The sequence below is a fragment of the Mus caroli genome, chromosome 10 (assembly GCF_900094665.2).
Source record: "Mus caroli chromosome 10, CAROLI_EIJ_v1.1, whole genome shotgun sequence".
NCBI classification, from domain to species: Eukaryota; Metazoa; Chordata; class Mammalia; order Rodentia; family Muridae; genus Mus; species Mus caroli.
This window is the reverse complement of record NC_034579.1, coordinates 19,914,011-19,937,146: the sequence shown is the minus strand read 5'-3', so window position 1 is coordinate 19,937,146 and position 23,136 is coordinate 19,914,011. Positions and strand designations below refer to the sequence as shown.

Here is a 23,136-nt window from a genome sequence, read left to right as displayed (position 1 = left end):
CAACATAGAGAGCTACAAGGAACTTGTTTAAAACAAGAGAATGTTAAATGTAAGAATATTTAACAAAGAACAAAGAAATGTCTCTGTGTGAGTGTGAAAGATGTCTCTCAGAATCAAGGAATCACAAGATACAACACCTATGTGTCTTTTATTGCTTGAAGAAGACAGGAAAATTAAGATGTTGAGAATTGGATTCTAAAATAATAATAATAATAATTAATTCTATGCAAACCAAAGAGAATTGTGTTTCAATAATTGCAAGAAGTTCTGCCTTAAAATACAAATGCAATCACGGGAGAGCTGCATGTTTAACAACCAAGTGTGGAGTGAGCTCTCAAGCACTGACAGTGAGCTTTGTCAGTGAAAGAGAATCTACTGAAGAGACCCCGAAAGCAGAATCTTAGAGATGCTCCAAATCCCATGCTCCTGAGATGTGTTGCCAAGAAACATTAAAACACCATTAGCAATGTGGAATGACATCAGACAGAAGCCAAATCAAATAAGAAAAGACTGTGGAGTCAGAGAAATGAAAATCTAAAGCCAAAAACAGTTAAAGCACACTACGAAGGTAAATGTGAACGGTCTAAGAAACGGTATGTGGTGTTTTAATTTCTCCAGGAAAGTACAAAAGCGAATAATGAAATCGTGACTAAATATCATACTGATCTGATGGACAGTGGAAAAAATCTCATGAATGTACTAAACATTATAGAAATGAAAATGTCAAAGAACATCCCCACACTTGTTTACAAACCAACAATGATGAAGGTTGCCGAATGCCAGTGAGTGACAGGCATCTTAGAGAAGAACATGGTTCTGATACAAGAATCTGGAATGGATCAAAATGGCGAAGGCTGGATGTGGGAGTGGGGACTGAAAGACCCACAACATGAGGACTCCCCCATGTTCTGACTCAGGAGAGGCGACACCCCAACTCACTCACGAGAAATGGTCTTGCTGCAAACTGCAAGAGGACTTTTTATTTCAAGAGTGCTCTCGGGCCCACGGTCATACACCACGCAGGGGTAGAGGACCGTGGCGCCCCAAGTAGCTGGGCAAGGGGGTATTTAAAGGAAGAAACCACAACTCAAGGGGGTGGGAAGGGCGTTGTTGGAAAATACCAAAAATACCAGTTAAGAGTCACAAGGAAGTGCAAAGTCACAAGAGTCACAAGGAATACCTGGTAATTGTGCAGGTTATTTCTCAAGACAGTTTCTAAGAGCCCCTAACAATAGCACATTTGCATAGAGGGTTCCAGCAATGGTCAGGGTGACTTTCTTCGAATGAACACTCCTTGAACCCAGGAAGCGGGTGGGTGGAGGAATGTCGCTGTCTGTTTTATGATTAGCATACCTTGGAGCATTGAGTCACAGAGGTCACATTCCCAAGCCTGGACCTAAAGGCCTAGAATTTTGCTTTTACATTATACTTTTTCAGGTCCACCATGAGTCAGCACAAAATGACTGACACCAGATATCTAGAGAACCCAAAAGTAAATCATGATGTATCTGTTATGTAACCATCTTTCATAGAATGGCACATCTGTGTAGGTTTTACATGAATATGGCCTTGTAACAGCCTCACAGACCTTAGTAGACCGTGAGACCTTAGCATGATGGACTCCATGATAGACACATCACTCAGGCTGCCAAACTCAGCACATAGCACTGGCTGCCAAAACTAAAATAAAGACCTAATCCATCAAAGGCCTGGGAAAGTTTCCAAATGTATTAACCTTACTATTTAGCTTTTATATTTGTTTTGTTTTGTTTTGTTTTTATTACGTATTTTCATCAATTACATTTCCAATGCTTTCCCAAAAGTCCCCCATACCCTCCCCCCCACTTCCCTACCCACCCATTCCCATTTTTGGCCCTGGCGTTCCCCTGTACTGGGGCATATAAAGTTTGTGTGTCCAGTAAGGGTACATGCCTTAAATCAGGAAGCAGAGGCAGGTAGAGCTCTGTGAGTTCACGGCCAGTATGGAAAAGAATCTCAAGGGTGCAGGGAAGCCTCAGTGGGTAAAGCTCCTGCCATGCTGACCTAAGATCAACCCCTGGAACCCCTGGAACCCCTGGAGGTGGAAGGAGAAAACCAACTCTGCAAAGCTGCTTGCTGACCTCCACACTCGCACCACAGCAGGTACACACACAGACTACAATATTTATTTTAAATTAAAAAGCATTGCCTTTGCATAGCATGAGGATTTTTAACTGAAAAAAAAAAAAAAAGAACTTTGAAGCTACTGATGTAGCTTAGTATTAAAAGCACTTACCTAGCATGGGTGACTTCAATTCTGAGCATTGAAAAACTTAAAATGTAGCTCTTTCTTTTAATCTAGTGATGCCTAAAATTGAAGTGCTTAGGAAAGGAAAGCCAAAGGATTGAGGTTAGCCCACATAGGGAGTTCCAAGTCAATCTGGGCCACATGATATTCTATCTCAATAAATGAAACAATGAATAAGTCAATTCATTACTTTAAGGAAACCTTAATGGTAACCTAGAACTTACCTTTTGAACTGTTTTGATATGCCCCAGAAAGGAAGAAGCCACAGGAGTGAAGGAGATAAAAGTGAGGTGTCAGGAAGATGTGCAGTTCATTAGTCACTGGATTCAAGAAACTGCAGGTCAATCTCAGCACTGGACTGTGAGATGCTGTTTGTGACAGGTTTCACAATGTCCAGTCTGGTCTGGAATTTGGCATCCTCCTGCTTTGATCTAAGAACTAATACACCCAACACTTGGTTTTATTACTATTACTTTAAAGCTTAAAATGTTCATATTGTAACTCAGTAAATGTTCATTGTAACAGTTTTTAAACCAACAAAAGTATCTGAAACAGTCTGACTTTATTTCAGATATGTATCATTAGATATATATGGTGTATATTCAATAAAATGTTAAGTACAAAGACCTAGTTCTTTTATCTAAAAGTGGAATGATATCTTTTAAAATAAAGAAAATAAAAACATTGTAACATTTTTATTAGGGTTATTATCAGGGTTGTTAGGGTATTTCAAAACCTCATAGGCTAAGTTCATTTACAGTATTTTATACAAACATATTTAATATGCTTTTTTGCATAAGTATGAAAATAGTCATTGAGTTGTATAATCTAAGTTCACAGTACTGTTTTCTTCGGGATAGTGAAATTGAAACTGAACAGATAAAACCATAACAAGAGAGGCACTAACACCAAACTTAGCCATAGATTTCCCTAGGCCATCAGTTACTCTTTCTTCTTTTTCGAATTCAGGGTTCCTTCTATGAATTCTTTACCACCGTATCCAGTAAAAGATATTGCATAGTCTAAAATATATTGCCGAGGACTTGTTATTAACAAACTCCAATGACCTGTTTCTTTTGCCTGGACACTTCTGTTCATGAAGCGTTTGTCCTTTTACCTCTATATTTAAATCACACTTTTGCTAAGGTTCTCAGCTCAACTCATGTCTTGTTTACCACTAGACAAATTTGTGAATAAAATTAGTTATGGATCTAATAATTACTCTATTCTAAAATATTTTACAGCTCTGTATTTCACCCTGTATCCTTTCTTCTAATAACGAGACCATTTCTGACAAAATTTTTGAAGGAGGAAAGAAACAAGAGGCAGGGGATGCAGCTGAAGTCATCATGCCAGAGAAGGAACATGACCAGAAGCAAACCATCCCATCGCACAGAGCAGGAGAGGTGGCAAAACTCACTAGAGTCCTCACTATCAATAGAGACCAACAGAAAAAGATTAAGAACACTCCCCCTAGAGTATAGCGACTTAGCTTCTGCTACGCTAACATGCATGAGGTTCATAAATGGGTGTCAGCTGATACTTCTGTGGGGAATAGATTTTTGAACCAGTACACACACACACACACACACACACACACACACACACACGCTTGAGGTAATTTGAAAATATGCCAACATTTTCTCTCAAAATTATGTTAGCATTATAAATACCCCAATTAATACTTTAATAATTTAGTTCCATAGTTTAGTATAGGGTGATGATAAGATATATTATAATTTCAAAATGTCTAAAAAAAAATCTGTGAAATTATCCGAATAAGTTCAAACTAGCAAAACTGTAACACGGAATGCACTGATTTACAAGAGCTGCCAAGTGTTTCACTTCTCAGGGCTTCCTAGCTTTCGGTAGATGCAAGGTCCCGCGTGGAGCACATTGTTGAAAAATAATTTTTAAAGCATCCTTCTTCTACTAAAGCAACTGTTACATAATTAAATTATAGCAATCTTGCTTATCCATGTACTAGATAATGCTACTTTTTAGTTTCCGAGTAAGCACGGAGCCACCGATGGGTCTCATTACCTTTGTCATGCTCTCCACAAATTCTCTCCACAGCTCAGGACGGAGGGAGGGTCTCCAGGGTCTGCTTCAGCTGCTGAGTATCTGCAGACCTATCTTCTAGGTGAAGAATGGGCAGAGCCCATGCTGGAGCCCACAGCAGAAATCCTGCCTTGGGGACCAGGTTGCCTTTCTTAGCCGCTTGTCCACGTGCTACTGACAAGAGCCGCTACCAGTTTATGACGGTAGATAGCCGGCACACACAGAATGCCACGAATATTAAAATCTGAAACAGATAAGCTGATAATAAATCTTCCTGAAACAAGGTACCTGCGAGTAATCAGTACAGCAGGAAGGCGCTTGATTTCTTAACCACCATCCGGAAGTGCGCTGTGAGCAAGCTAAATAGCCAGGGTAAATATTACCACGACTTTAAAAATAACTCCAGGGATGGGCCATCCATAATCACAGCCATCAGTGTTAACAGAATATAAATGAAAACACATATCCATTTTGCCTGCCTTAATTGTTGATTGATCTGAAAGCAAAGGACTTCTCTATTACACACCGGTACAAAGGAAACAGCCGGTACTCAGAAACGTATTCATTACAGGTGCAGATGTTAGGTACATAGAATAAACTGAAACCCAAAATATCTTACAGTTAGAAAATGCAACAAAGATAGAGTTCTTATGTAATTAATAATAATAATAGCTAAAAAGAAAACTTTTTATATCCTGACCCAGTACAGATAAAGGTAAAAAGCAAAAGTGTGAGGGAGTGGAGACTTTAGGAAAATGATTTTGCTCTGTTTAATCTTCTCTGGTATTTGCTGTTCTATTCTTTTTCTGTTTTAGTTTGTTTCTTGGCTTTCTTAGGGGGGTGTTTGTTTGCTTTTTAAAACAGGGTTTCTCTGTGTAGTCCTGGCTGCCCTGGACTTTAGAGCAGGCTGGCCTCAAACTCATAGAGATCCACCTGCCTCTGCCTCCCCAGTGTGTGAACCACCATGCCTTGCATTTCTTTGCGGTTATATGGTCACAAACATTTACCTATGACCTTATTTCATTCCTACATACACAATTTCCAGATGGATCCCTTTGTCAGTCATGGAGCACCTGCCTGGACGGGAGCTAACCAGAACAGCTGCAAGCGGGGCTTCTCATCTGCTCGAGACTGTTACGTGGGAAGCATGTGATGCTAGGAATGACTGAATTTTACTGCCAGCTCTTTAAGCTCTTAAAATTCACACCTTGTCTCTGTTTCATTGGGGGTGAAAGGTATATCCCCGCCCTTTGAGTGTGATTTCATTTTATATCTATGGGTATTTTGCCTACACGTATGTTTGTGTACCACATGTGTGCAGTGCCTGAGGAAGCCAGAAGAAGGCGATGGATCCCCAGAGATGAGGATTTTCAAAAAAGGGTGAGCCATTTTGTCCGTGCTAGAATTCAAACAGGTCCTCAGGAGGAAGTTTTGGATATATTTCTTGGTAATTTTTACTTCTCTACAGATTATAGGAAGTAGGGAGACCTTAAATGGCTTTCTCCACTTTCCTATAACTCTCCAACTGTGAGATAAACTAAGAAGCAGTTATCTGTGTTTAGCAGTAGATAATTGAAAAGGCACTGTGGTGTTTGCACTTATTATTCACTAGTGTGTCCACCTGGCACACAGGAAGCTCTATCCTTAGATCTTCACAAAACTGTCCTTGGTAGTTCATGGCTGTAATTTATTGCTTGGGAAGTGGAGACAGGAAAATCAGAAATTCAACTTATTCTTGGCTACATAGAAAATTTGAGGCTAGCCTAGGCTCCATATGGGGTGGGGGGGTTACAGTTACTATGGTCTCATACACCCTCTTAAACAATAGAAATTTTACTAAACTGGACTGAGTAAATGAAAGTTAAGTGAGGAGAGCTATTATTAGCTGCTTTAATTCATTTCATTCACATTTTGTTCTGAAAAAAAAAAAAAAAAGATCTGTAAGAAAAATGAGAATAAGACTCTCCAGTGCATAAGATGAAGGTGCCTGATTTGTCAGAGAAGTGTGGGGAGCATTTAGTAATCTCAGAAGACAGGGTAGCTGTCACCCAAAGGAAGTGTGATGGCTGTGTATGGGCCAGGGCTAAAGGTGATATTCTCGTGACCTGCTTCAAACAGATCTGGACCACAAAAAGAGGTAGTCAGGTGAATAAATGTTTTGAACACATTGCAGGGAAGGAAAGTGAGGAAGGAAGTAACACTAGACAGACTGAGGGGCTCAGGGTATAAAACAAAGAAAACAACTTGAACATGAGACGGTCTTAGGGGAAAATGTGAACTAAAACTATGTTAGGATCCCATTTTGCTCCTATCAGACTGGTTGTCACTAACAAAACAACAAACAACACTAACTCAGTTCATCGAGCAAGAAAACATTGAACCTGAAGCTTTAACCCTTCTAACTAGTGTTCAGAGTGCTAGAAGGCTCTCAGTACACTATCAGAAGAGAAAGGTTATATTCAATATAACCCAGCCACAAAACCTGAGAAAAACAACACAAAACAGCCTGCAGGACATCCTTGTATAAGACTGGAAAAAGTATGGGAATCTTATCCGAACCCTAACTCTATCCCTAACTCTAATCCTAACTTAACCCTAACCCTAACCCTAATCCTAACCCCAACCCTAACCCTAGCCCTAACCCAATCACTTTTTAAAATAGGATTTAAGACCAGTCCATTACATGGAACCCACACCTGACATTGTGAAAATGACCAAGAAAATGACATTAGAGCCTGATGCACTATATGTGAAAATGCTAACTCCACACAAGAATATACAAATGCTATAAACTATTAAAAAGGTAGTGAGACCTTTTCTTTGGATTTTCACACACTTCTCTCCATGTGTTGTCCGAGGCCTTGGATATTCAACAGGTTAGTGAGGATGACCATGCCCAGTGCTATTTGCCATTAAATAACATAAGGAAATCATAACGTGTTCAATACTTGAGAAAACATCCCAGCCAGGACAGGTTTGGGCTGGTCAGAGAAAGGTTTTGGTTAACAGATTTCAACTCTGTGATATTGTAGAGTGGACCCAGTACTGTCCACAGTTGAATTCTCCTTCAAACAGGACACACACCAATGGTCATTTCTAAACCAAGTTGTCAAGAAGCCCAGTTTGGTCTTCTGAAAAGTATCCCAGTATCTCTTTGCTTTGACCTTAAAATTAGCTATCCAAGTGGTTGATACGTTTTGTTGGGTTTTCAAGTAGCTTTCTATCATGAAGCTATTGCTATTTTATTTTATGATAAACCTGCAAGGTTAAAAAAAAAACCAAAAACTCAGACAAAGCATCAAAAAATTAAGAGACAAAAATCCTCCGAAAATACCATTAAGTTGACAATCTGGAAGCGAGCCTGCCCTTAAGGGTAATTTGTTACCCAATGAGACTCCCATGGAAAAACTATGTTTTCCTTTGCAAACATTTGTCAAGCAGAAATAGCTTCTGGGTTAGAGATGAGGGGTTGTGTTCAAGTCTTCTGGGCCAGTTCAGACCTGTGTAGGCCTGACATGGTTTTAGTATGATTGGTCTAGGAAGCGGCTCTATTTGGAAGTGTGGCCTTATTGGAGTAGGTGTGTCACTATGGGTGTGGATTTAAGACCCTTTTCCTAGCTGCCTAGAAGTCAGTATTCTGCTAGCAGCCTTCAGATGAAGATGTAGAACTCTCAGCTCCTCCTGCAGCATGCCTGCCTAGATGCTGCCGTGTTCCCGCCTCGATGATACTGGAGCTAACCTCTTAACCTGTAAGCCAGCCCCAATTAAATGTTGTCCTTTATAAGACTTACCTTGAAGCCAGGCAGTGGTGGCGCACGCCTTTAATCCCAGCACTTGGGAAGAAGAGGCAGGCGGATTTCTGAGTTCGAGGCCAGCCTGGTCTACAGAGTGAGTTCCAGGACAGCCGGGACTACACAGAGAAACCCTGTCTCGAAAAACAAAAAAAACAAAAAAANAAAAAAAAAAAAAAGACTTACCTTGAACATAGTGTCTGTTCACAGGAGTAAAACTTTAACTAAGACAAGGCCCTTCACATGCTGATACAGTCTCTGGAATTCATATGTGCATCGGTTCTGCTGTGTTTAGAAGGCCTTGTTTTCTTGGTGTCCTCCACCCCTTGTGGCTCTTATGATCTTCCTGTCTCCTCGTCCACAGGGCTCCTTGACCACTGAGGGGGAGGGATTTGAGGGAGACATCCCATGTAGGACTGAGTGTTCCAAAGTTTCTCCTCTCTGCACACTGCCCAGCTGTGCATCTCCATATCTGGTCAAGTAGGAGATTCTTTTGAAATCGATGTTAATAGCAGATGAGATAAAACGGTATTTTTATTACAAAATAGTACTCAAAATTGTTCTAATCACTAAGAGTAATGTAATATATTTCCATGGCAATCTTTGAAGGCAATATTACATCTTTCTGTTGTTACATATGTTCTTGAAAAAAAGCTAATTCCAGGCTATCAGGTTATTTTCTTATTATGGTGTTTTTATAATTAATTTTTACAATACGTTCCTCCCTAGTACTAAGTGCACATTAAAGCAGGGACTTTGATTCACTTTCACTTACATTGTAACAGCAAATAAACCCTCAATTAATTGTTTTGGTTTAAAAAAAAGTAAGGTTTTACCATAAATGGAAAGAAAGATGTCATCTGGTTTACCACAAATTTCATTAAATTAACACCTAATCTGTGATACTCTATTTCCAAAACTCAATTCAAAGTTTAGTCAATTAACATGTCTACATGCACTTTGACCAAACATCAACTATGTATCAGATAATTTACCACCACAGTGACAAGCCCTCTTTGCTTTGGCATGGTGTCAAAGTTTATAGAAAGTATTGCTGTCTAAATAGCTAATCAAGATGATATCCATGTTTGCTATCCATGTAGCTCTTCCACCAGAAAGAACAATTTCAGAACAGAAAATTAAAAGGGTGCACTCTTCCAGAGGGGAGATGGCTCTGTCAGCCAAATGCTACTCAAGCATGAGGACCTGAAGTACATGAGGACCTGATGAGGATGGGCTATGCTATACTTACAGGGAAAGCAAGGCCTGGTGGTGTCCCTACAATCTCAGCACTGAAGAGGCAGAGCGTGCTTTCCAGCCAGGCGAAAGGATTCAGCAAGCGCCTGTTAAAGGAGATACCCTGCCTCAAAAAAACAAGATGGAGAATGTTCAAGGAAGACACCTAACAATGATCTCTGACCTGCACGTAAGCATGCACATGTGCATTGAATACACTCACACACACAAACACAGAGAGAGAGAGAGAGACAGACAGACAGACAGACAGATACACACACACACATACACACACACATACACACACACACACACACAGAAAGACAGACAGGCAGACACACACACACAGAGACAAACAGATAAACAGACACACAGACACACCAAGTGAGGGAGACACAGACACACAGAGAGAGACAGACAGACACAGAGAGAGACAGACACACAGACACACCGAGAGAGGGAGAGAGAAGGAGGGCTTGAAGAGGGACTTGCAAACAAGCAGGCTCACTATGCTTTTTGTTTACTGACTGTTCACTGATCATTATAAAATATCCTTTTAGACCTGGAACCTTTCCTTTCTTCATGTTAACTGTTTTCTCCATATTTCAAGATTTCATTCTCTGTGACAAATCAACAGATATGATCAATCCACTTTGATCTTTGCTCTAGGACATATGTGTATGTAGATATTGATTATATACTTTCTCTTTTGCCTTCTCTGATGATGAGGAATGTCACTTCTCTCTCTTATAAAGGCAAAGAACTGTGCCATGGCATTAATAATCACTGGACAAGAAATCAGTATCTTTGGGTAGGGAGATGGCCCAGAGGATAAACACTGCTATGTAAGCCTGATGACCTATATTCAGAATCCCAGAGCTCACATAAAAGCCAGAAACTGGATCACATGACCTGTAATACCAGTTCTCCTGTAGCTAGGTGGGGGTAGAGACAAGAGATTCTCTAGAAGCTTGGTGGCTACTCAGCCTTGCAATTCCAACAATGAGTTACAAAGAGTGACCCTGTCTCTAACTAGGTGAAGGGTAAGAATGAAACCTAAGGCTGTCCTCTGACCTCTACATATGCACATCCATTTCACAAAACAAGAGAATGCATGTGTTTGCATTTTTTATTTAAAAATTTCCCTATGTTTTGCTAGGTAGTATAGTATCTAAATATTTTGCTGTTACTGAAAAAGAACATGTAGTGTTAGATTAAACACATGTTTTCAAAAATGTGGCTTTCTTGTTTCCTAATTCTAGATTTTCAGTGATCTGGTGGTTGTACCATCAATGCAGGAGCCATCTTCTCCTGGAGTCTGTTGGAGTCTTGGGGACTAGACTAGCTAGACACTCTACAAAGTAAACCATTTTGTCCAAGTCTTTAGATTTGAAAATGGGGCCAAGGAGAGAACTGTGTTGGTCTTGTTACTGTTGTTTGTATGTTTGGGTTGCTATAACAGAGAGCCAAAGACTGGACCATTTAAAACAGAAATTTATTGTCTCATGATTCTGGAGACCTGGAAGTTCAACACGTTAGCAGGTTTGCATTCTCCTGAGGCCCCTTTTCTTGTTGTACATGACCATCTTTTCCTGTGTTCACAAGGGCTTCAGTTGATGCTAGTCTTTGTCCTGATTTCTTCTGAGGAGATCAGTCGTATTGAATTAAAGTCCATGTGAATGATGCCTCTTATGTCTTCATTGCCAAAGACACCAAGGCAGTCACGTTCTGAGGTCGTGGAAACTGGGACTTGAACTGAAGAATTAAAGCTACAGGATTTGGTCCATAAGAGAATGGGAATGTTGAGATAAATACTTAATAGCCCAAATGAACAAACACATTGGAAATTCTAAGCATAACTGAGTAAGATGTATAATAGATTCAAACCTCTTGTAAATCTATCTTATGATGGTTTGAAGTGCCTTTTAACTGTAATTTTTATTTCTTCTGAATAAAACACATGCGACCTTTACTTGGCCCTCCATCTTGTTCCAAAATAGACCAATGCTCAAAGCTTTATTAATTTTCCTGAAATGTATCTGGTGTACACATGTTTCTGTAAAGAAGGGGCACTCTATTTGCTTACACCCGAGTCCACTGTTGACAAACTGTTATTTTTTTTTTTGCATCCACCAATTTTAAATTTTCTAAATAAAATAAAAAATGTAAAAATTCCATCAACACAAGTAATGTATAATAGGCGTCACAATCAGCATTATTATCAGCGAGTGTGCTATGAAGTCTGAGGAAGCATTTGATGCCCAGTCCTTCCCATATAACCTCCCAAAGAGCCCAACGGTTAACACAGGTCCCGAGGTTGGCTTCAGGCTAACCAGGCGCCCATCACTTGACACCTGATTAAAACACAGAAACATAAAGTCTATTTAAGCTACAAAAATTCCATAGTGCTTTTAATAAACAAAAGAAATAGCCTAAAGTAATGGCCTAACTTTGTTCTTTGGATATTTAAAAATGTTGCAGAGTATAAGAAAATTTGATACTGATTCCTTTATAAATTAATGCATATAATCAGTGCCTAATGATATACTTGTCTGAGGAAGCTTCCCCATAAATTAATAAGCATAAAAAATCAGGGGTGGTAGTTTGCAATCCAGTCTATTCAGACCCATTAAGGCCACCACAAATAGTCAGTAGCAGTGGACAGAGGTGGGGTTTAGACCATGTCTATCACTGGCTCCCCACTGTCCCTAGCCTGCCATGGTGCTCCCTCACCCCTGCAACCACTTCTATCAGGAAAGGGGACTGAGACTGGGACTTTTGCAGTGAAGGAAGAACGTTGTTGGGAAAACATGTTAGGTTGTAGAGCAGGCCATTATTTCTGGGATTTGCAGGTTTTCCTTCTTGCAAACAGTAACCACTCCTGAATTCTCTCCTTCAGCGTTCCTTTCCTCCTTTTCTCCTGTCATCTTACTGGGCATTAAACCCAGTGCTTTTAAGGGACTTCTCTGTTGAGTCTGGTCCTGAACCACCCAACTATCACTGAATCTTTTTCCTACTTGAACAACCCAGACTCCACCATGCAGTGCCCCAATAAGCTTTCTTCATTGTCAGGAGCCAAAAAGGACATGCCCATTACATTAATTCTCAGGCAGGAAATTCAGCCAGCTCGGTATTTTTCATGATCCTCAAAGACAATGCTAGTTACCCTTTTGAAATGGGGAAGGATATTTATATTTGGAAGAATTTGAGTTAAGTTTTGATGTCCGAACGCCTCCTATACTAAATTAATTGGCTACATCAAGAAGATTGTTACCTGAAACTCCCCAGGTGCAAGTTTGACCTCACTCAGCAACACTTCAGGGAAGACATATCGGGTTCCAAAAGTGCCACTGAGCGAGAACATTTCAAACCTGGTAAAAGCCGTGTCCACTGAACTACCACAGGTGCGTAAATTGGTAGTTTTACATTTTAGCAGAATGCAGATCTAGACAAGGAGTGCAAACAGAGACATGAAACTCAAGACAAATGTAGAACTAGCCCCATCAAATTTCTCTGCAATGTAGCCGTGTATCAAAATGCCATGCTGTGTGCCATATGTTAGCTACACCTTAAAGGTGTGTGAAGATGTTTTAATTCACTCATTAGCTTGATGCTATCTACTCACAAAAAGAAAAAAAAAAACTGAAGTCATCAGATAAACTAGATATGGTGGCATATGCCTGTAATGTCAGTAATCTGGAGACTGAGTCTGAAGAACCAAGAGTTCAAGACAAATCTGAACTTTATAATCAGGGCCACATAACAGGAACCTATTTTTATAACAACAATAATAAAAGGAAGGGAAAAAGGGAGAGAGGGAGAGAGGGATGGAAAGAAGGAGGGAGGGAGGAAGAGAGGAAGGGAGGGAAAAGGGGAAGGAGGGAAGGAAGGAAAGAGGGAGAGAAGGTGGGAGGGAGAGAAGGAGGAAGGGAAAGAGTGAGGGTGGGAGGGAGGGAGGGAAGAAAGAAGTCAGTTGAAATACTCTGTTCTAGAAAACTCCCTCTGCATCTTTAGTGGGTAAAATGTTTCTTCCTCGTTATAATAATCGGGTTTACTGCTGAAAAACTAATATACTTAATTATAAATTACTTCAGTCCTCAGTGCTCCCTGTAATACACTGTCAGGGAAAACAGCTATAGACAATTTCCCTGGATCTCTAGACTAGATTAAATTCAGCAACTAGATACTCTTCCAGCAAAACATACACAGGATGTTCTCTCATGGGTCACTCCTGCAGAACTACCCTCTCACGTGTCTCTCTACTCCACTGGGCACTGTTTCTCAAGTGGGCGATACACTCGCCTTTGCATCATTAACAATGCTGTTCACCTAGTCCTCACCTAGTACACAACATCTGAATGTTTGTGAAAAGGAGGCAGCATGGCTGACATGTTTACACAGTAAGCAATATGTCACCAGCAAACACAGTTGTAGCACTGCAGAGCTGTTAGTCCTCAAGTATGTGACTAATGTGTCGTGGTAGGGCTCTAATGAAGCCAAGCAAAGATGTTCTGGGAATATACAAATGAGGTTGCTAACCTAGCTGAGGCGTGACAGAGGTCCTGCAGATGCAGTAAGCATCCTTTATGGCAAAGATAACAACCAGAAGTGGTATGAAGGGTAAGCAGGCAGGAGCCACCATCAAAAAGGGAATAGCAGCTTGTTAACAAGTGGAGAGTCTACGGTTTCTGGGAATGGAAGCTGAGGGCGTGCGTGCGTGCGTGCGTGCGTGAAGGACTACAGCATAGAGAGCACGTACCAAGCCTTCCTGAGTCCCTTAAGCATTTGATGTGTCAATTAGTACTTTAGTGAGGAATTTTCATTAAGAAAATCATAAAATCAGAAAAAGCATTGCAATTTATTTTGCAATAGTATAAGGACTAGTTATGGCAAAAACTGTCAGTGAATAGCCCTTTGAGGAGAACACTGTAGTGTTTTGAGTAAAATGGTCTGAAAGCCAGACTAAGGAATCAAAACACAGGCTCTAAGCCCTCCTCTTCCTGCTGACGGGGAGATACCTGCACCTCAGCAGTAACTCATTCTGCCTAACAGTTTCGGGGGCAACTCCATCTATATTAAGCATTGAGTACATACTTGGTTTAAGTTCTTTGTAAAGGAAGACAGGCATTGATGAGCACACAGGAAATCCCTAGACTTGTCCACGCAGGACGTATTCTAGGTACTACATTATCCTTTCTCTGAAATTTGGATAATTTTAATATTGCTGTTGCCTCTGTATCGGCTCCTCTCGCCGGTTCCAGCCTGGACTCCTTTAGATGACGTGCACTGGCTGGGAAATGTAAGCAAAAACCAAACCTAAACAACAAAATTAAGCTAAACAAAACAAAAAGCCTTTCCTGCCTGAGGCACAGGCTCATAGATTTGCATGCTTGTTGCCATGGAGTAACACTATTTGAAAGGATTAGGAGTTGTGGCCTTTTTGGAGGAAGTGTGTTACTGGGGGTAACCTTTGAAGTTTCAATAGCCCAAGTCCGGCCCAGTGACTCCTTTCTTGCTGTCCAAAGATCTGGCTGTAGAACTCTGAGCTACTCTTCCAGCACCATGTCTGCCTGCCTGCCTGCTAACAACTCTCCCCACCATGATGATAATGGGCTAACCCTCTGAAACCCTACAAAAGCCCCAATTAAAGCTTTCTTATATATGAGTTGCCGTTGTCATGGTGTCTCTTCACAGCAATAGTGACCAAGACATGTTCCAACTTGCTTTTAACCTAGTCTTTCATCTCAGCAATAGACACCCTAACTAAAATACTTCCTGAAATGAGATGTACATATACTGTGCTGAAAACTATCTCCATTGATTATCATTGACATTCGGTTTTGCTCGTCATTGGATCTTCCGGCGCTGACATTACCTGTAGGTAGTACTGCCCTTCCACGGTGTGCAGCCCATCAAATGCTCCAAAGGCATAAACCTCATCTGCCCGCTTCTCAGACATCTGGTAGCTTAGGTGACAGCAGAGGTCGTTCTGGCAAACAGTGTAATTTCCTTTGATCCCTTTGAGCTCCACAAAGGTAAACTCATCAAAAAAGACAATACTCTGAAATTCCTGGGTTTGGGTTGGGGTTGATTCTACACTGCTGGCGTAGGAAGTCCAGTTCACCGGGGAGTGACTCGGGTGGGATTTCAGCTGAGCGAGGAGGAGTTTTCCTTCCTGAGTCTTCCTGTCATAGTGAAAGGCCCTTGGAGAATCGGGTGCATAGATACCACTTCCTGGAAATACAGTAGGAAGCAGGAAAATAAAGAAATTTCATGATAATCACTGGTATCTAAAACTCATTGTCTTATTCCCTCTAAGCAGCATATTATACTAATTCCCTTAAAATATACTGGGCAGAGACAAAGAAAGATGAAATTCAATGGGACATGACAATAAGCAGAGTTTTACATACACTAGAATTTTGAAAATGAAGGAAAGGTTCACTTTCCAGTTGAGTAATATTAAATAAATCTAGCAAATGGGGACATGTATTATTTTGATGTTTATTATTTTATTTCCTTTGGATTATTTTAGTCTTCTGAATCCTGGAATTACAACTATGCAATATCCCACACAGAGACGAAAAATAGATTACCTAGAGATTGAATGGACAGCATATCACCAACTAAATACTCAAAACTAGGAGTTGGGCTACAGAGGGGGCTCAGTGTTTAAAAGCACTGGCTGCTCTTCCACTAAGAAGACCTAAGAACCTAAGTTTGATTCCAGCATTCATATGGTGGCTCACAACTGTTTGTAATTCCAGTTCCATGAAATCTGATGTGCTCAAAGGGTACTGCACACATCTATTGCACAGACATACGTGCAGGCATAATACACACACACATACACACATCCATATATATGAGTATATTGAATTAGTATATATATGTTCTTACTACATACTATATATATAACAATATATGTACGTATATACATATATAGTTATATATATATAAACAAATAGTTTCTATTAAAAGACTACATTAGCTTTAAAATTTATGAGTTAGAAAATAAAAGATGTACGTACTAATTTTTTAGATGGCCTCTCTAACTAAAGTGTAAAGAGCACATATTACCTACCTGTCATTCTCTTTGAGGGATTATGTAGATTAGCTGCTAGGAAATTGACCCCCATGCCCATAGCCCAAGCTGAGTGGAATTCAATGGCTGCCAAATGAGGAAGGACGTCCATCCAGGCGGTTGGGAACAGTATGGTGTCCACCTGGAATTCTGTCACCAGGGTGACAGCGGGATCATGGAAGAGAATATCGAAACAGGTGAAGATGCCAAACTTTCCAAAGGGGGTGTCGAAAGTCACAAACTCAGGCTCCATGGGGACATTGAACTGATCTTCTCCCATGAAAATGTTTTGCTGTAATGAACAAACAATTCAGGGGAATAAAAGTCCAGGAGGCTTCCTGAAGCATTCCTGTTCACATAAACCATATTCATTCAACACTTCATGTGTGACCACCAGAGCCGCTCCAACAGTCCAGAGCCAATGACCCCCTTCTCAGTACAGACGGTGAGGGCCAGTGCACTTGTCTATACAGACACTCTCGGATTTTAAAAGTAACAGTGAAACAGACAACTATTGACAAAGCACCTCACCCTCACTGTGCAAAGAACTTCCTTCGCTCCTTTCTCAGGACAAAATCTCTCCCATAAGGTCTTTTTAGTTCACCTTTGACCCATTACCTCAGCAGAGTTTTAAAAGTCAAAGCCCGGGCTGGTGAGATGGCTCAGTGGATAAGAGCACTGACTGCTCTTCTGAAGGTCCTGAGTTCAAATCCCAGCAACCACATGGTGGCTCACAACCACCTGTAATGAGATCTGACGCCCTCTTCTGATGTGTCAGAAGGCAGCTACAGTGTTCTTATACATAATAATAATTCAATCTTTAAAATGAAAAAAAAAAAGTCAAAGCCCAAAAGATGACAGACAGAGTGGTTCAGTGAAGATGGGTCCAAGTGATTGTCGCCCACCCCAGATGGCCTGCTCCTGGATTACTGAGCACACTGGGAAAGCCTTGGGTCTCCTTATAGGAATTCATCACATCTAAATACTGCCCTCTCTGCTGTCACTACTCCACTCTAAAGCACATTTATTATTGTAAATAATAATTGCTCTCCTGCTCACTTGTATTTGATTAATTAGTTAATATTAATTACTATTAACATCTACTGATTAATTAATATTAATTACTGTTGCTTGGTATTAATTAATACATTGGTTGATGTAGATTAATTATTATTGATGAATATCACCTACTATCTCCATTAATGAGCATTAATATTGATGAGTGCTAATTAATTAATTAATCAATTAATTAACTGTACCTTATGGTATCTCGCAACCAGTTTGCCCTGGGAATCAAACACCACATCAGTGTTGTACTGGAATCTGCCATCAGGTGGACAGTGAGAGTCACTGGTGTTACACGGCTTCTTGTCTCCCATGTTCGCCACAACATAGATGGAGTTGTTCTTGGCCAAGCAGCTGAGTCTCTCCTGCACCGGGGTAGAGCCAAATCTGGTATATATTTCCATTGGGAGAGAATTTTTTTTAAAGTCTGGATTAGTTTTTAACAAAAAAAAAATCTATGGTTTGGTGTATACAACAATTCAAAATGATAGGTAGGGAAAAAAGGATTAAGACAACAAAAGGCTTCAGAGGACGCCAATAGTGGGAATTTGGCTGTAGAAATATATTCTGGGGTTAAGAATCTATCCATACCTATTTCTGAATCATACTGTGTGTCAATATGTAATTGTACATGCAGTTGTAGAATGTCTGCAGCGTACTCTGAACACTGTAAAGCAAATCCTCCCATGGTCTGTTCATGAAATAAGGCCTGATAGGAGACGCACTAGGAAGAACTAGGAAATAAATTCATGATCCAAAATTCAGAACTGGAGGGAAACGGGAAGGTAGCAGAACAAAGAAGACTCTCGAACCTGTCTCCTAGATACAACTGCACTGCAGAACCTGTACTGACTAGTCTGCAACTCTGTAGTCCATTCAATGGCCCACAAGGCAGTTAAGTTCCTCAACTCTGTGCTGATTATGAGTGGCTATTCTCCGCCCAGCCCCAGCCCTAGCGGGCTGCCCTGTAGTAAGACTGCCCTGCTCTGCCATGCCTCTCCATTCTGATGTATGATGTCACCATGAGTCTAAAGGACTGGGTCATGTAAGCACAGATTAAAGCCTTTTAAGTTGGTTTATCTCCACTGTCCAGTGATAGAAACAGAGATCTGACCAACACAGGAGTGTCTTCAACTCCTGTTCGGTAAAACAAGAAGAGGGTCATAACTGAGCTGGGCATGGGCTTGTTTTTTTGTTTTTGTTTTTTTATCTTTGAGAATTTCTTATATGTCTACAGTGTAATGTGATCATATCTGTTTACTCTCCTCCTCACGTCTCCCCCTACTCGCTACCCTCTGTATATTGTTAATTTTACCTTTTAGGGTTATCACAGGGTATCCAGTTTACTTGAGGGTCTGGGATATCCTCCAGGTATGGGTAGATAGTATCCCTGGTGAAACGCACACCATATATGCCATCTTCTGGAGTCACAATAATGCGTGCACCCTGTTAGAAACAGAGAGTTAAAACACTTCTCAGGCACACTAACTCGCAGGGGTGGGCTGCAAGAGTTGAGGGACTGAGAGGCTGGCTGGGCATGGTAGGAGAGCTCAGTGAGTCAAGGCTAGCCTAGAATACACGGCAAGCTCTAGGACAGCCAAGGTGACATAGAGAGATCTCATCTCAAAAGAAGACAGGGTGAGGGAGATGGGTACTTTTCAATCATATTCTTCAGTTTTCTCTATTTTTCCTTTCCCAAGCTATTTGCTTGTGTTGTGTTGTGTTGTGTTGTGTTGTGTTGTGTTGTGAGGCAGTATCTCATGTAGCCCACCCAGGCCTCAAACTCACTGTCTATATAGCATAGATTTAGCTTACAGTCCTGATCCTCCTGCCTCTGCCTCCACCTCCCACGTGCTGAGATTACATGTATGCATCTGTGTTTCCCACACTCTTTCTTTCTTTCTTTCTTTCTTTCTTTCTTTCTTTCTTTCTTTCTTTCTTTCTTTCTTTCTTTCCTTCTTTCCTTTCTTTCTTTCTTTCTTCCTTCCTTTCTTTCCTTCTTCTTTTTTTTTTTTTTTTTGGTTTTTTCAAGACAGGGTTTCTCTGTAGCCCTGGCTGTCCTGGAACTCACTTTGTAGACCAGGCTGTCCTAGAACTCAGAAATCCACCNTTCTCTGTAGCCCTGGCTGTCCTGGAACTCACTTTGTAGACCAGGCTGTCCTAGAACTCAGAAATCCACCTGCCTCTGCCTCCCGAGTGCTGGGATTGCCACAGGATCGTGAGCCACGACGCCTGGCCACTTTCATTTTCTAATCCTTCCCTTATCATCACACTGGTGACTTTTTAATGCACACTAACAGCTGTCTACGCCATTCAGAGCTCTGCAATCCTCTCCACCCCTTAATTATAAACCCATTTCTCCCCGCCCCCCAATCAACCCCTCTTTGAACTTTGGTCAATTGAGCCTGGCTCAACTGGATTGATTCATCACTCAATCCCTGTTTGTTACCTCAGAATTCTCCTGCATCTCAGGACACCATACACTGGTCACCTAGCCTATCCCTTGCCTAAAGGCAATGGGAGCTTTGGGATTGGAAAACCACCTTGAAGATTGCTATGGCCTTTAAAGAAACAGTTGGACTAAGGGTGAAAAATCAACATGTAATTATATGTATATATATATATATATATATATATATATATATATAATAGTAATATATATTACTATATAATAGTAATACATACACACATACACACACATATATGCATAGATATATATTAATTAGTTAGCTACTGGGTCTCAGTCTCACTGTGTATGTAACCCTGGTTGGCCTGAGGCTCACAGGGATGTACCTGCTTTGGGGGCCCTGGGAGTAAAAGCATATGCTGCTATACCCACCACACTGGTGTGTTTCTATTGGTTACTGATAACCTTACTTCACATGTCCCTGGTGTATAATTGACCTCTGAGTTCTTACTTAAACTCTTCTATCCAAACCACACTCACATTGCAAAATTTGCTTTAAACTTCACACTTAGCCGACATAGTGCAATTAAAATGAACGGATGACTATAATACTTAGTGTAAGGAGTTTGTAACCAGTTTAATTATTTCAGGCTGTAAGCTGAATGTCTGTGGCCATACACGCTGAACACCCCAGATCTTGTCAAACTGTAAATGCATCCAAACAAGGTATGCTGAAGTTATTTCAGTCTTAAAAAAGCAACTGAAGGGGGCGTGGCTCAAGAGATGGTTCAGTGGCAGAGATCACTGGACCCAGATTCAAGTTCCAGCACCCACAGGGCAGCTCCCAACTTCCTGGAACAGTTCCGGGAGATCCAATACCTTCGTCTGACCTCTGTGGGTACCTGGCACACATATGGTGTGTACTCGCAGGCAAACCACTCACACACATAAAATAACCATTTTTCCAAAAGGGAATAGCAAATGGTCTCTGCTGTGTTTATAACGTTCCTTTTATATATAGCAGAAAGGAAAAACCAAAATGCTATTTCGTTCCTCAAAGTCTTGCTTAAATAATGAGCAGAATGTTATTTTCAAACTCTATTCCCTTCCTTTGTTACGGATGTGTAATAGTGTGTTTAATAATTTTGAGATGAGAGGATTCTAATTGTAAAAAAAAAGCACCTTGGCTATGCTAATGAAGTGAGCGGAACTGACCCCCCAGCCCCCGACAGGAACCCTGTTTCCGAGAGAGCTACCCCTATCTCTACCACACGGCCCCGCCCCCATCCTCAGGACTCGGTACTGGGGAGAGAGGAGATAGGATACCTGCTTCGCTGCGGATACGATAGCTCCTTCCAGAAGGTCCAGATTCTGGTTCATTAATGCCAGAGCCTCACTGTGAGACACTGGCAACAGGGTGTCCTTAGGCAGGATCACAGCATGCTCGTAAACAGCCGCTAGGAAAGTATCCAGCGAGCTGGCTTTTAAGACACAGAGGACAGAAAACGCTGCAGCACACGCCAGCCACCAAGACGTGCCCATGCTGAAGTCCAAAGACTGCGGGAAACCAAAACCTTGCAGGATACTTTTATAAACAAGGCATGAGTCACGTGGTTCCCAGACCTTGGGAGCTTCAAAAAAAATTTTTAAAAGGTTAATTTTAAGAAAACTTTGTCCCTGAAAGCAACAGTTTCAGAAATGTCCTTGGTTCTCTGGTCAGGAATGCAGACGAGAACAGAGGTTACTTATCGCCTCCTAAGTGAGCCCCCACCCACTGCCTGGAGGTCACACGTGAGGCTGGGACAGGAATCTAGTCCCTGTCTGGTGAAAGCTTTAGAACCGTATCTCCAGATTTTCAGTGTAAACGTGTGTTATAGCTATCTCCCAGTTTCAGCCCATCTCCAAACAGATTTTATGATTATCCCGTCAGAGGGGAAAGTTACAGAAGCGTTGATTAAGGCTCCGTGGAAGCCCACTGTGGAAAGCTATTTCTTTGGCTTGGGGGATACCTAACATTCCAAACTACCCACGAGATAAGAGTTAATAGTCCTTCTGGGCGTGGGAAGGTCAATCACCTAGCCAAGGCGCTGCCCCTCAGAAAGGTGGATTCTTTTTAAGCCACGCTAAAGAGACAGGAAGAACAATCATCCCTTAAAAAAATATTATGCTAAGAGGGCGGTTGCTCCAAAGCCATCTTAAGGTTCTGTTGGCTCAGAAAGCTGTTCTCTCTCTCTCTCTCTCTCTCTCTCTCTCTCTCTCTCTCTCTGTGTGTGTGTGTGTGTGTGTGTGTGTGTGTGTGTGTGTGTGTGGCTGGCTGGCTGGCTGGCTGACTGTCTTTGGCTGGCTGGTTGGCTGGCTAGCTCTGTGTCTGTCTTTGTCTCTCTGTGTCTGTCTCTCTTTTCTTCTTCTTCTTCTTCTTCTTCTTCTTCTTCTTCTTCTTCTTCTTCTTCTTCTTCTTCTTCTTCTTCTTCTTCTTCTTCTTCTTCTTCTTCTTNTTCTTCTTCTTCTTCTTCTTCTTCTTCTTCTTCTTCTTCTTCTTCTTCTTCTTCTTCTTCTTCTTCTTCTTCTTCTTCTTCTTCTTCTTCTCTTGCTTTCAGATGCTGGCCAGAGGCAGTTTGTGTCCAACCTCCAAGCCTAACTCAAAACAACAAGGCTTTGTAACTTTGCCCCCCACCCCTCCTCTGCACAGCTTCTGACATTTACAGCTTGCCTGCCCTGGGGTTTTCTTTAAATTCAAATAAAACTGTCTTCAAGTTTTGTTTTATTTTTGTTTGTTTTGGAAAGGTGAAAAAACATTGTGAAGCTGAGTATAGTGACACAGGCCTTTAATCCCAGCACTCAGCTGTCACTTGAACTGTGAGTTCAAGGCCAGTCTGGTCTACACAGTGAGTTTCTGGACAGCCAGAGCTGTATAGTGAGATCCTGTCTGCAAAACCAAAGAAGAAAGAAAGAAAACATTGCATCCTCACATTATTCTAAGAGAACAAAAGAGCTTCTCTCTCAAATGAGGAACAGGTAAGGGGTCCTAGGTAAAGTACCCAGGCCTGCTACCTGGCTACGTCGTACTGCGAGCAATGTGAAGAACATGGGCATATTGTATCCTGGTAGCAAAGTGAGCATCCAGCCAAGGCTGTAAGAGGGGACCTGCTCCTCTCTCTCTCTCTCTCTCTCTCTCTCTCTCTCTCTCTCTCTCTCTCTCTCTCTT

At 41.3% G+C, this 23,136-nt stretch overlaps 1 protein-coding gene across 1 annotated transcript; it reads right to left on the bottom strand.

Annotated features, from left to right (window-relative positions):
* Positions 1 to 10,849: 10,849 nt before the first annotated feature.
* Positions 10,850 to 21,667, bottom strand: Vnn1 (vanin 1). Its single transcript, XM_021173955.1, has 7 exons — positions 21,258 to 21,667; positions 18,840 to 18,970; positions 17,719 to 17,911; positions 16,460 to 16,751; positions 15,251 to 15,609; positions 12,650 to 12,820; positions 10,850 to 11,729 (listed from the first exon to the last, which is right to left on the bottom strand). Exons 1-7 carry the CDS (start codon positions 21,471 to 21,473, stop codon positions 11,553 to 11,555), a joined length of 1,539 nt encoding a protein of 512 aa, XP_021029614.1. The 5' UTR covers positions 21,474 to 21,667; the 3' UTR covers positions 10,850 to 11,552.
* Between the last annotated feature and the right edge of the window lie 1,469 nt (positions 21,668 to 23,136).

What these genes read in the sequence shown, in the direction of transcription:
- Vnn1 (XM_021173955.1), bottom strand. Translation starts at nt 21,473, where the DNA reads ATGGGCACGTCTTGGTGGCTGGCGTGTGCTGCAGCGTTTTCTGTCCTC. An exon ending in TCGTATCCGCAGCGAAGCAG is followed by an intron (nt 18,971 to 21,257) that starts GTATCCTATCTC and finishes TGTTTCTAACAG; the next exon opens with GGTGCACGCATTATTGTGAC. An exon ending in CCCTGTGATAACCCTAAAAG is followed by an intron (nt 17,912 to 18,839) that starts GTAAAATTAACA and finishes AATATATACCAG; the next exon opens with ATTTGGCTCTACCCCGGTGC.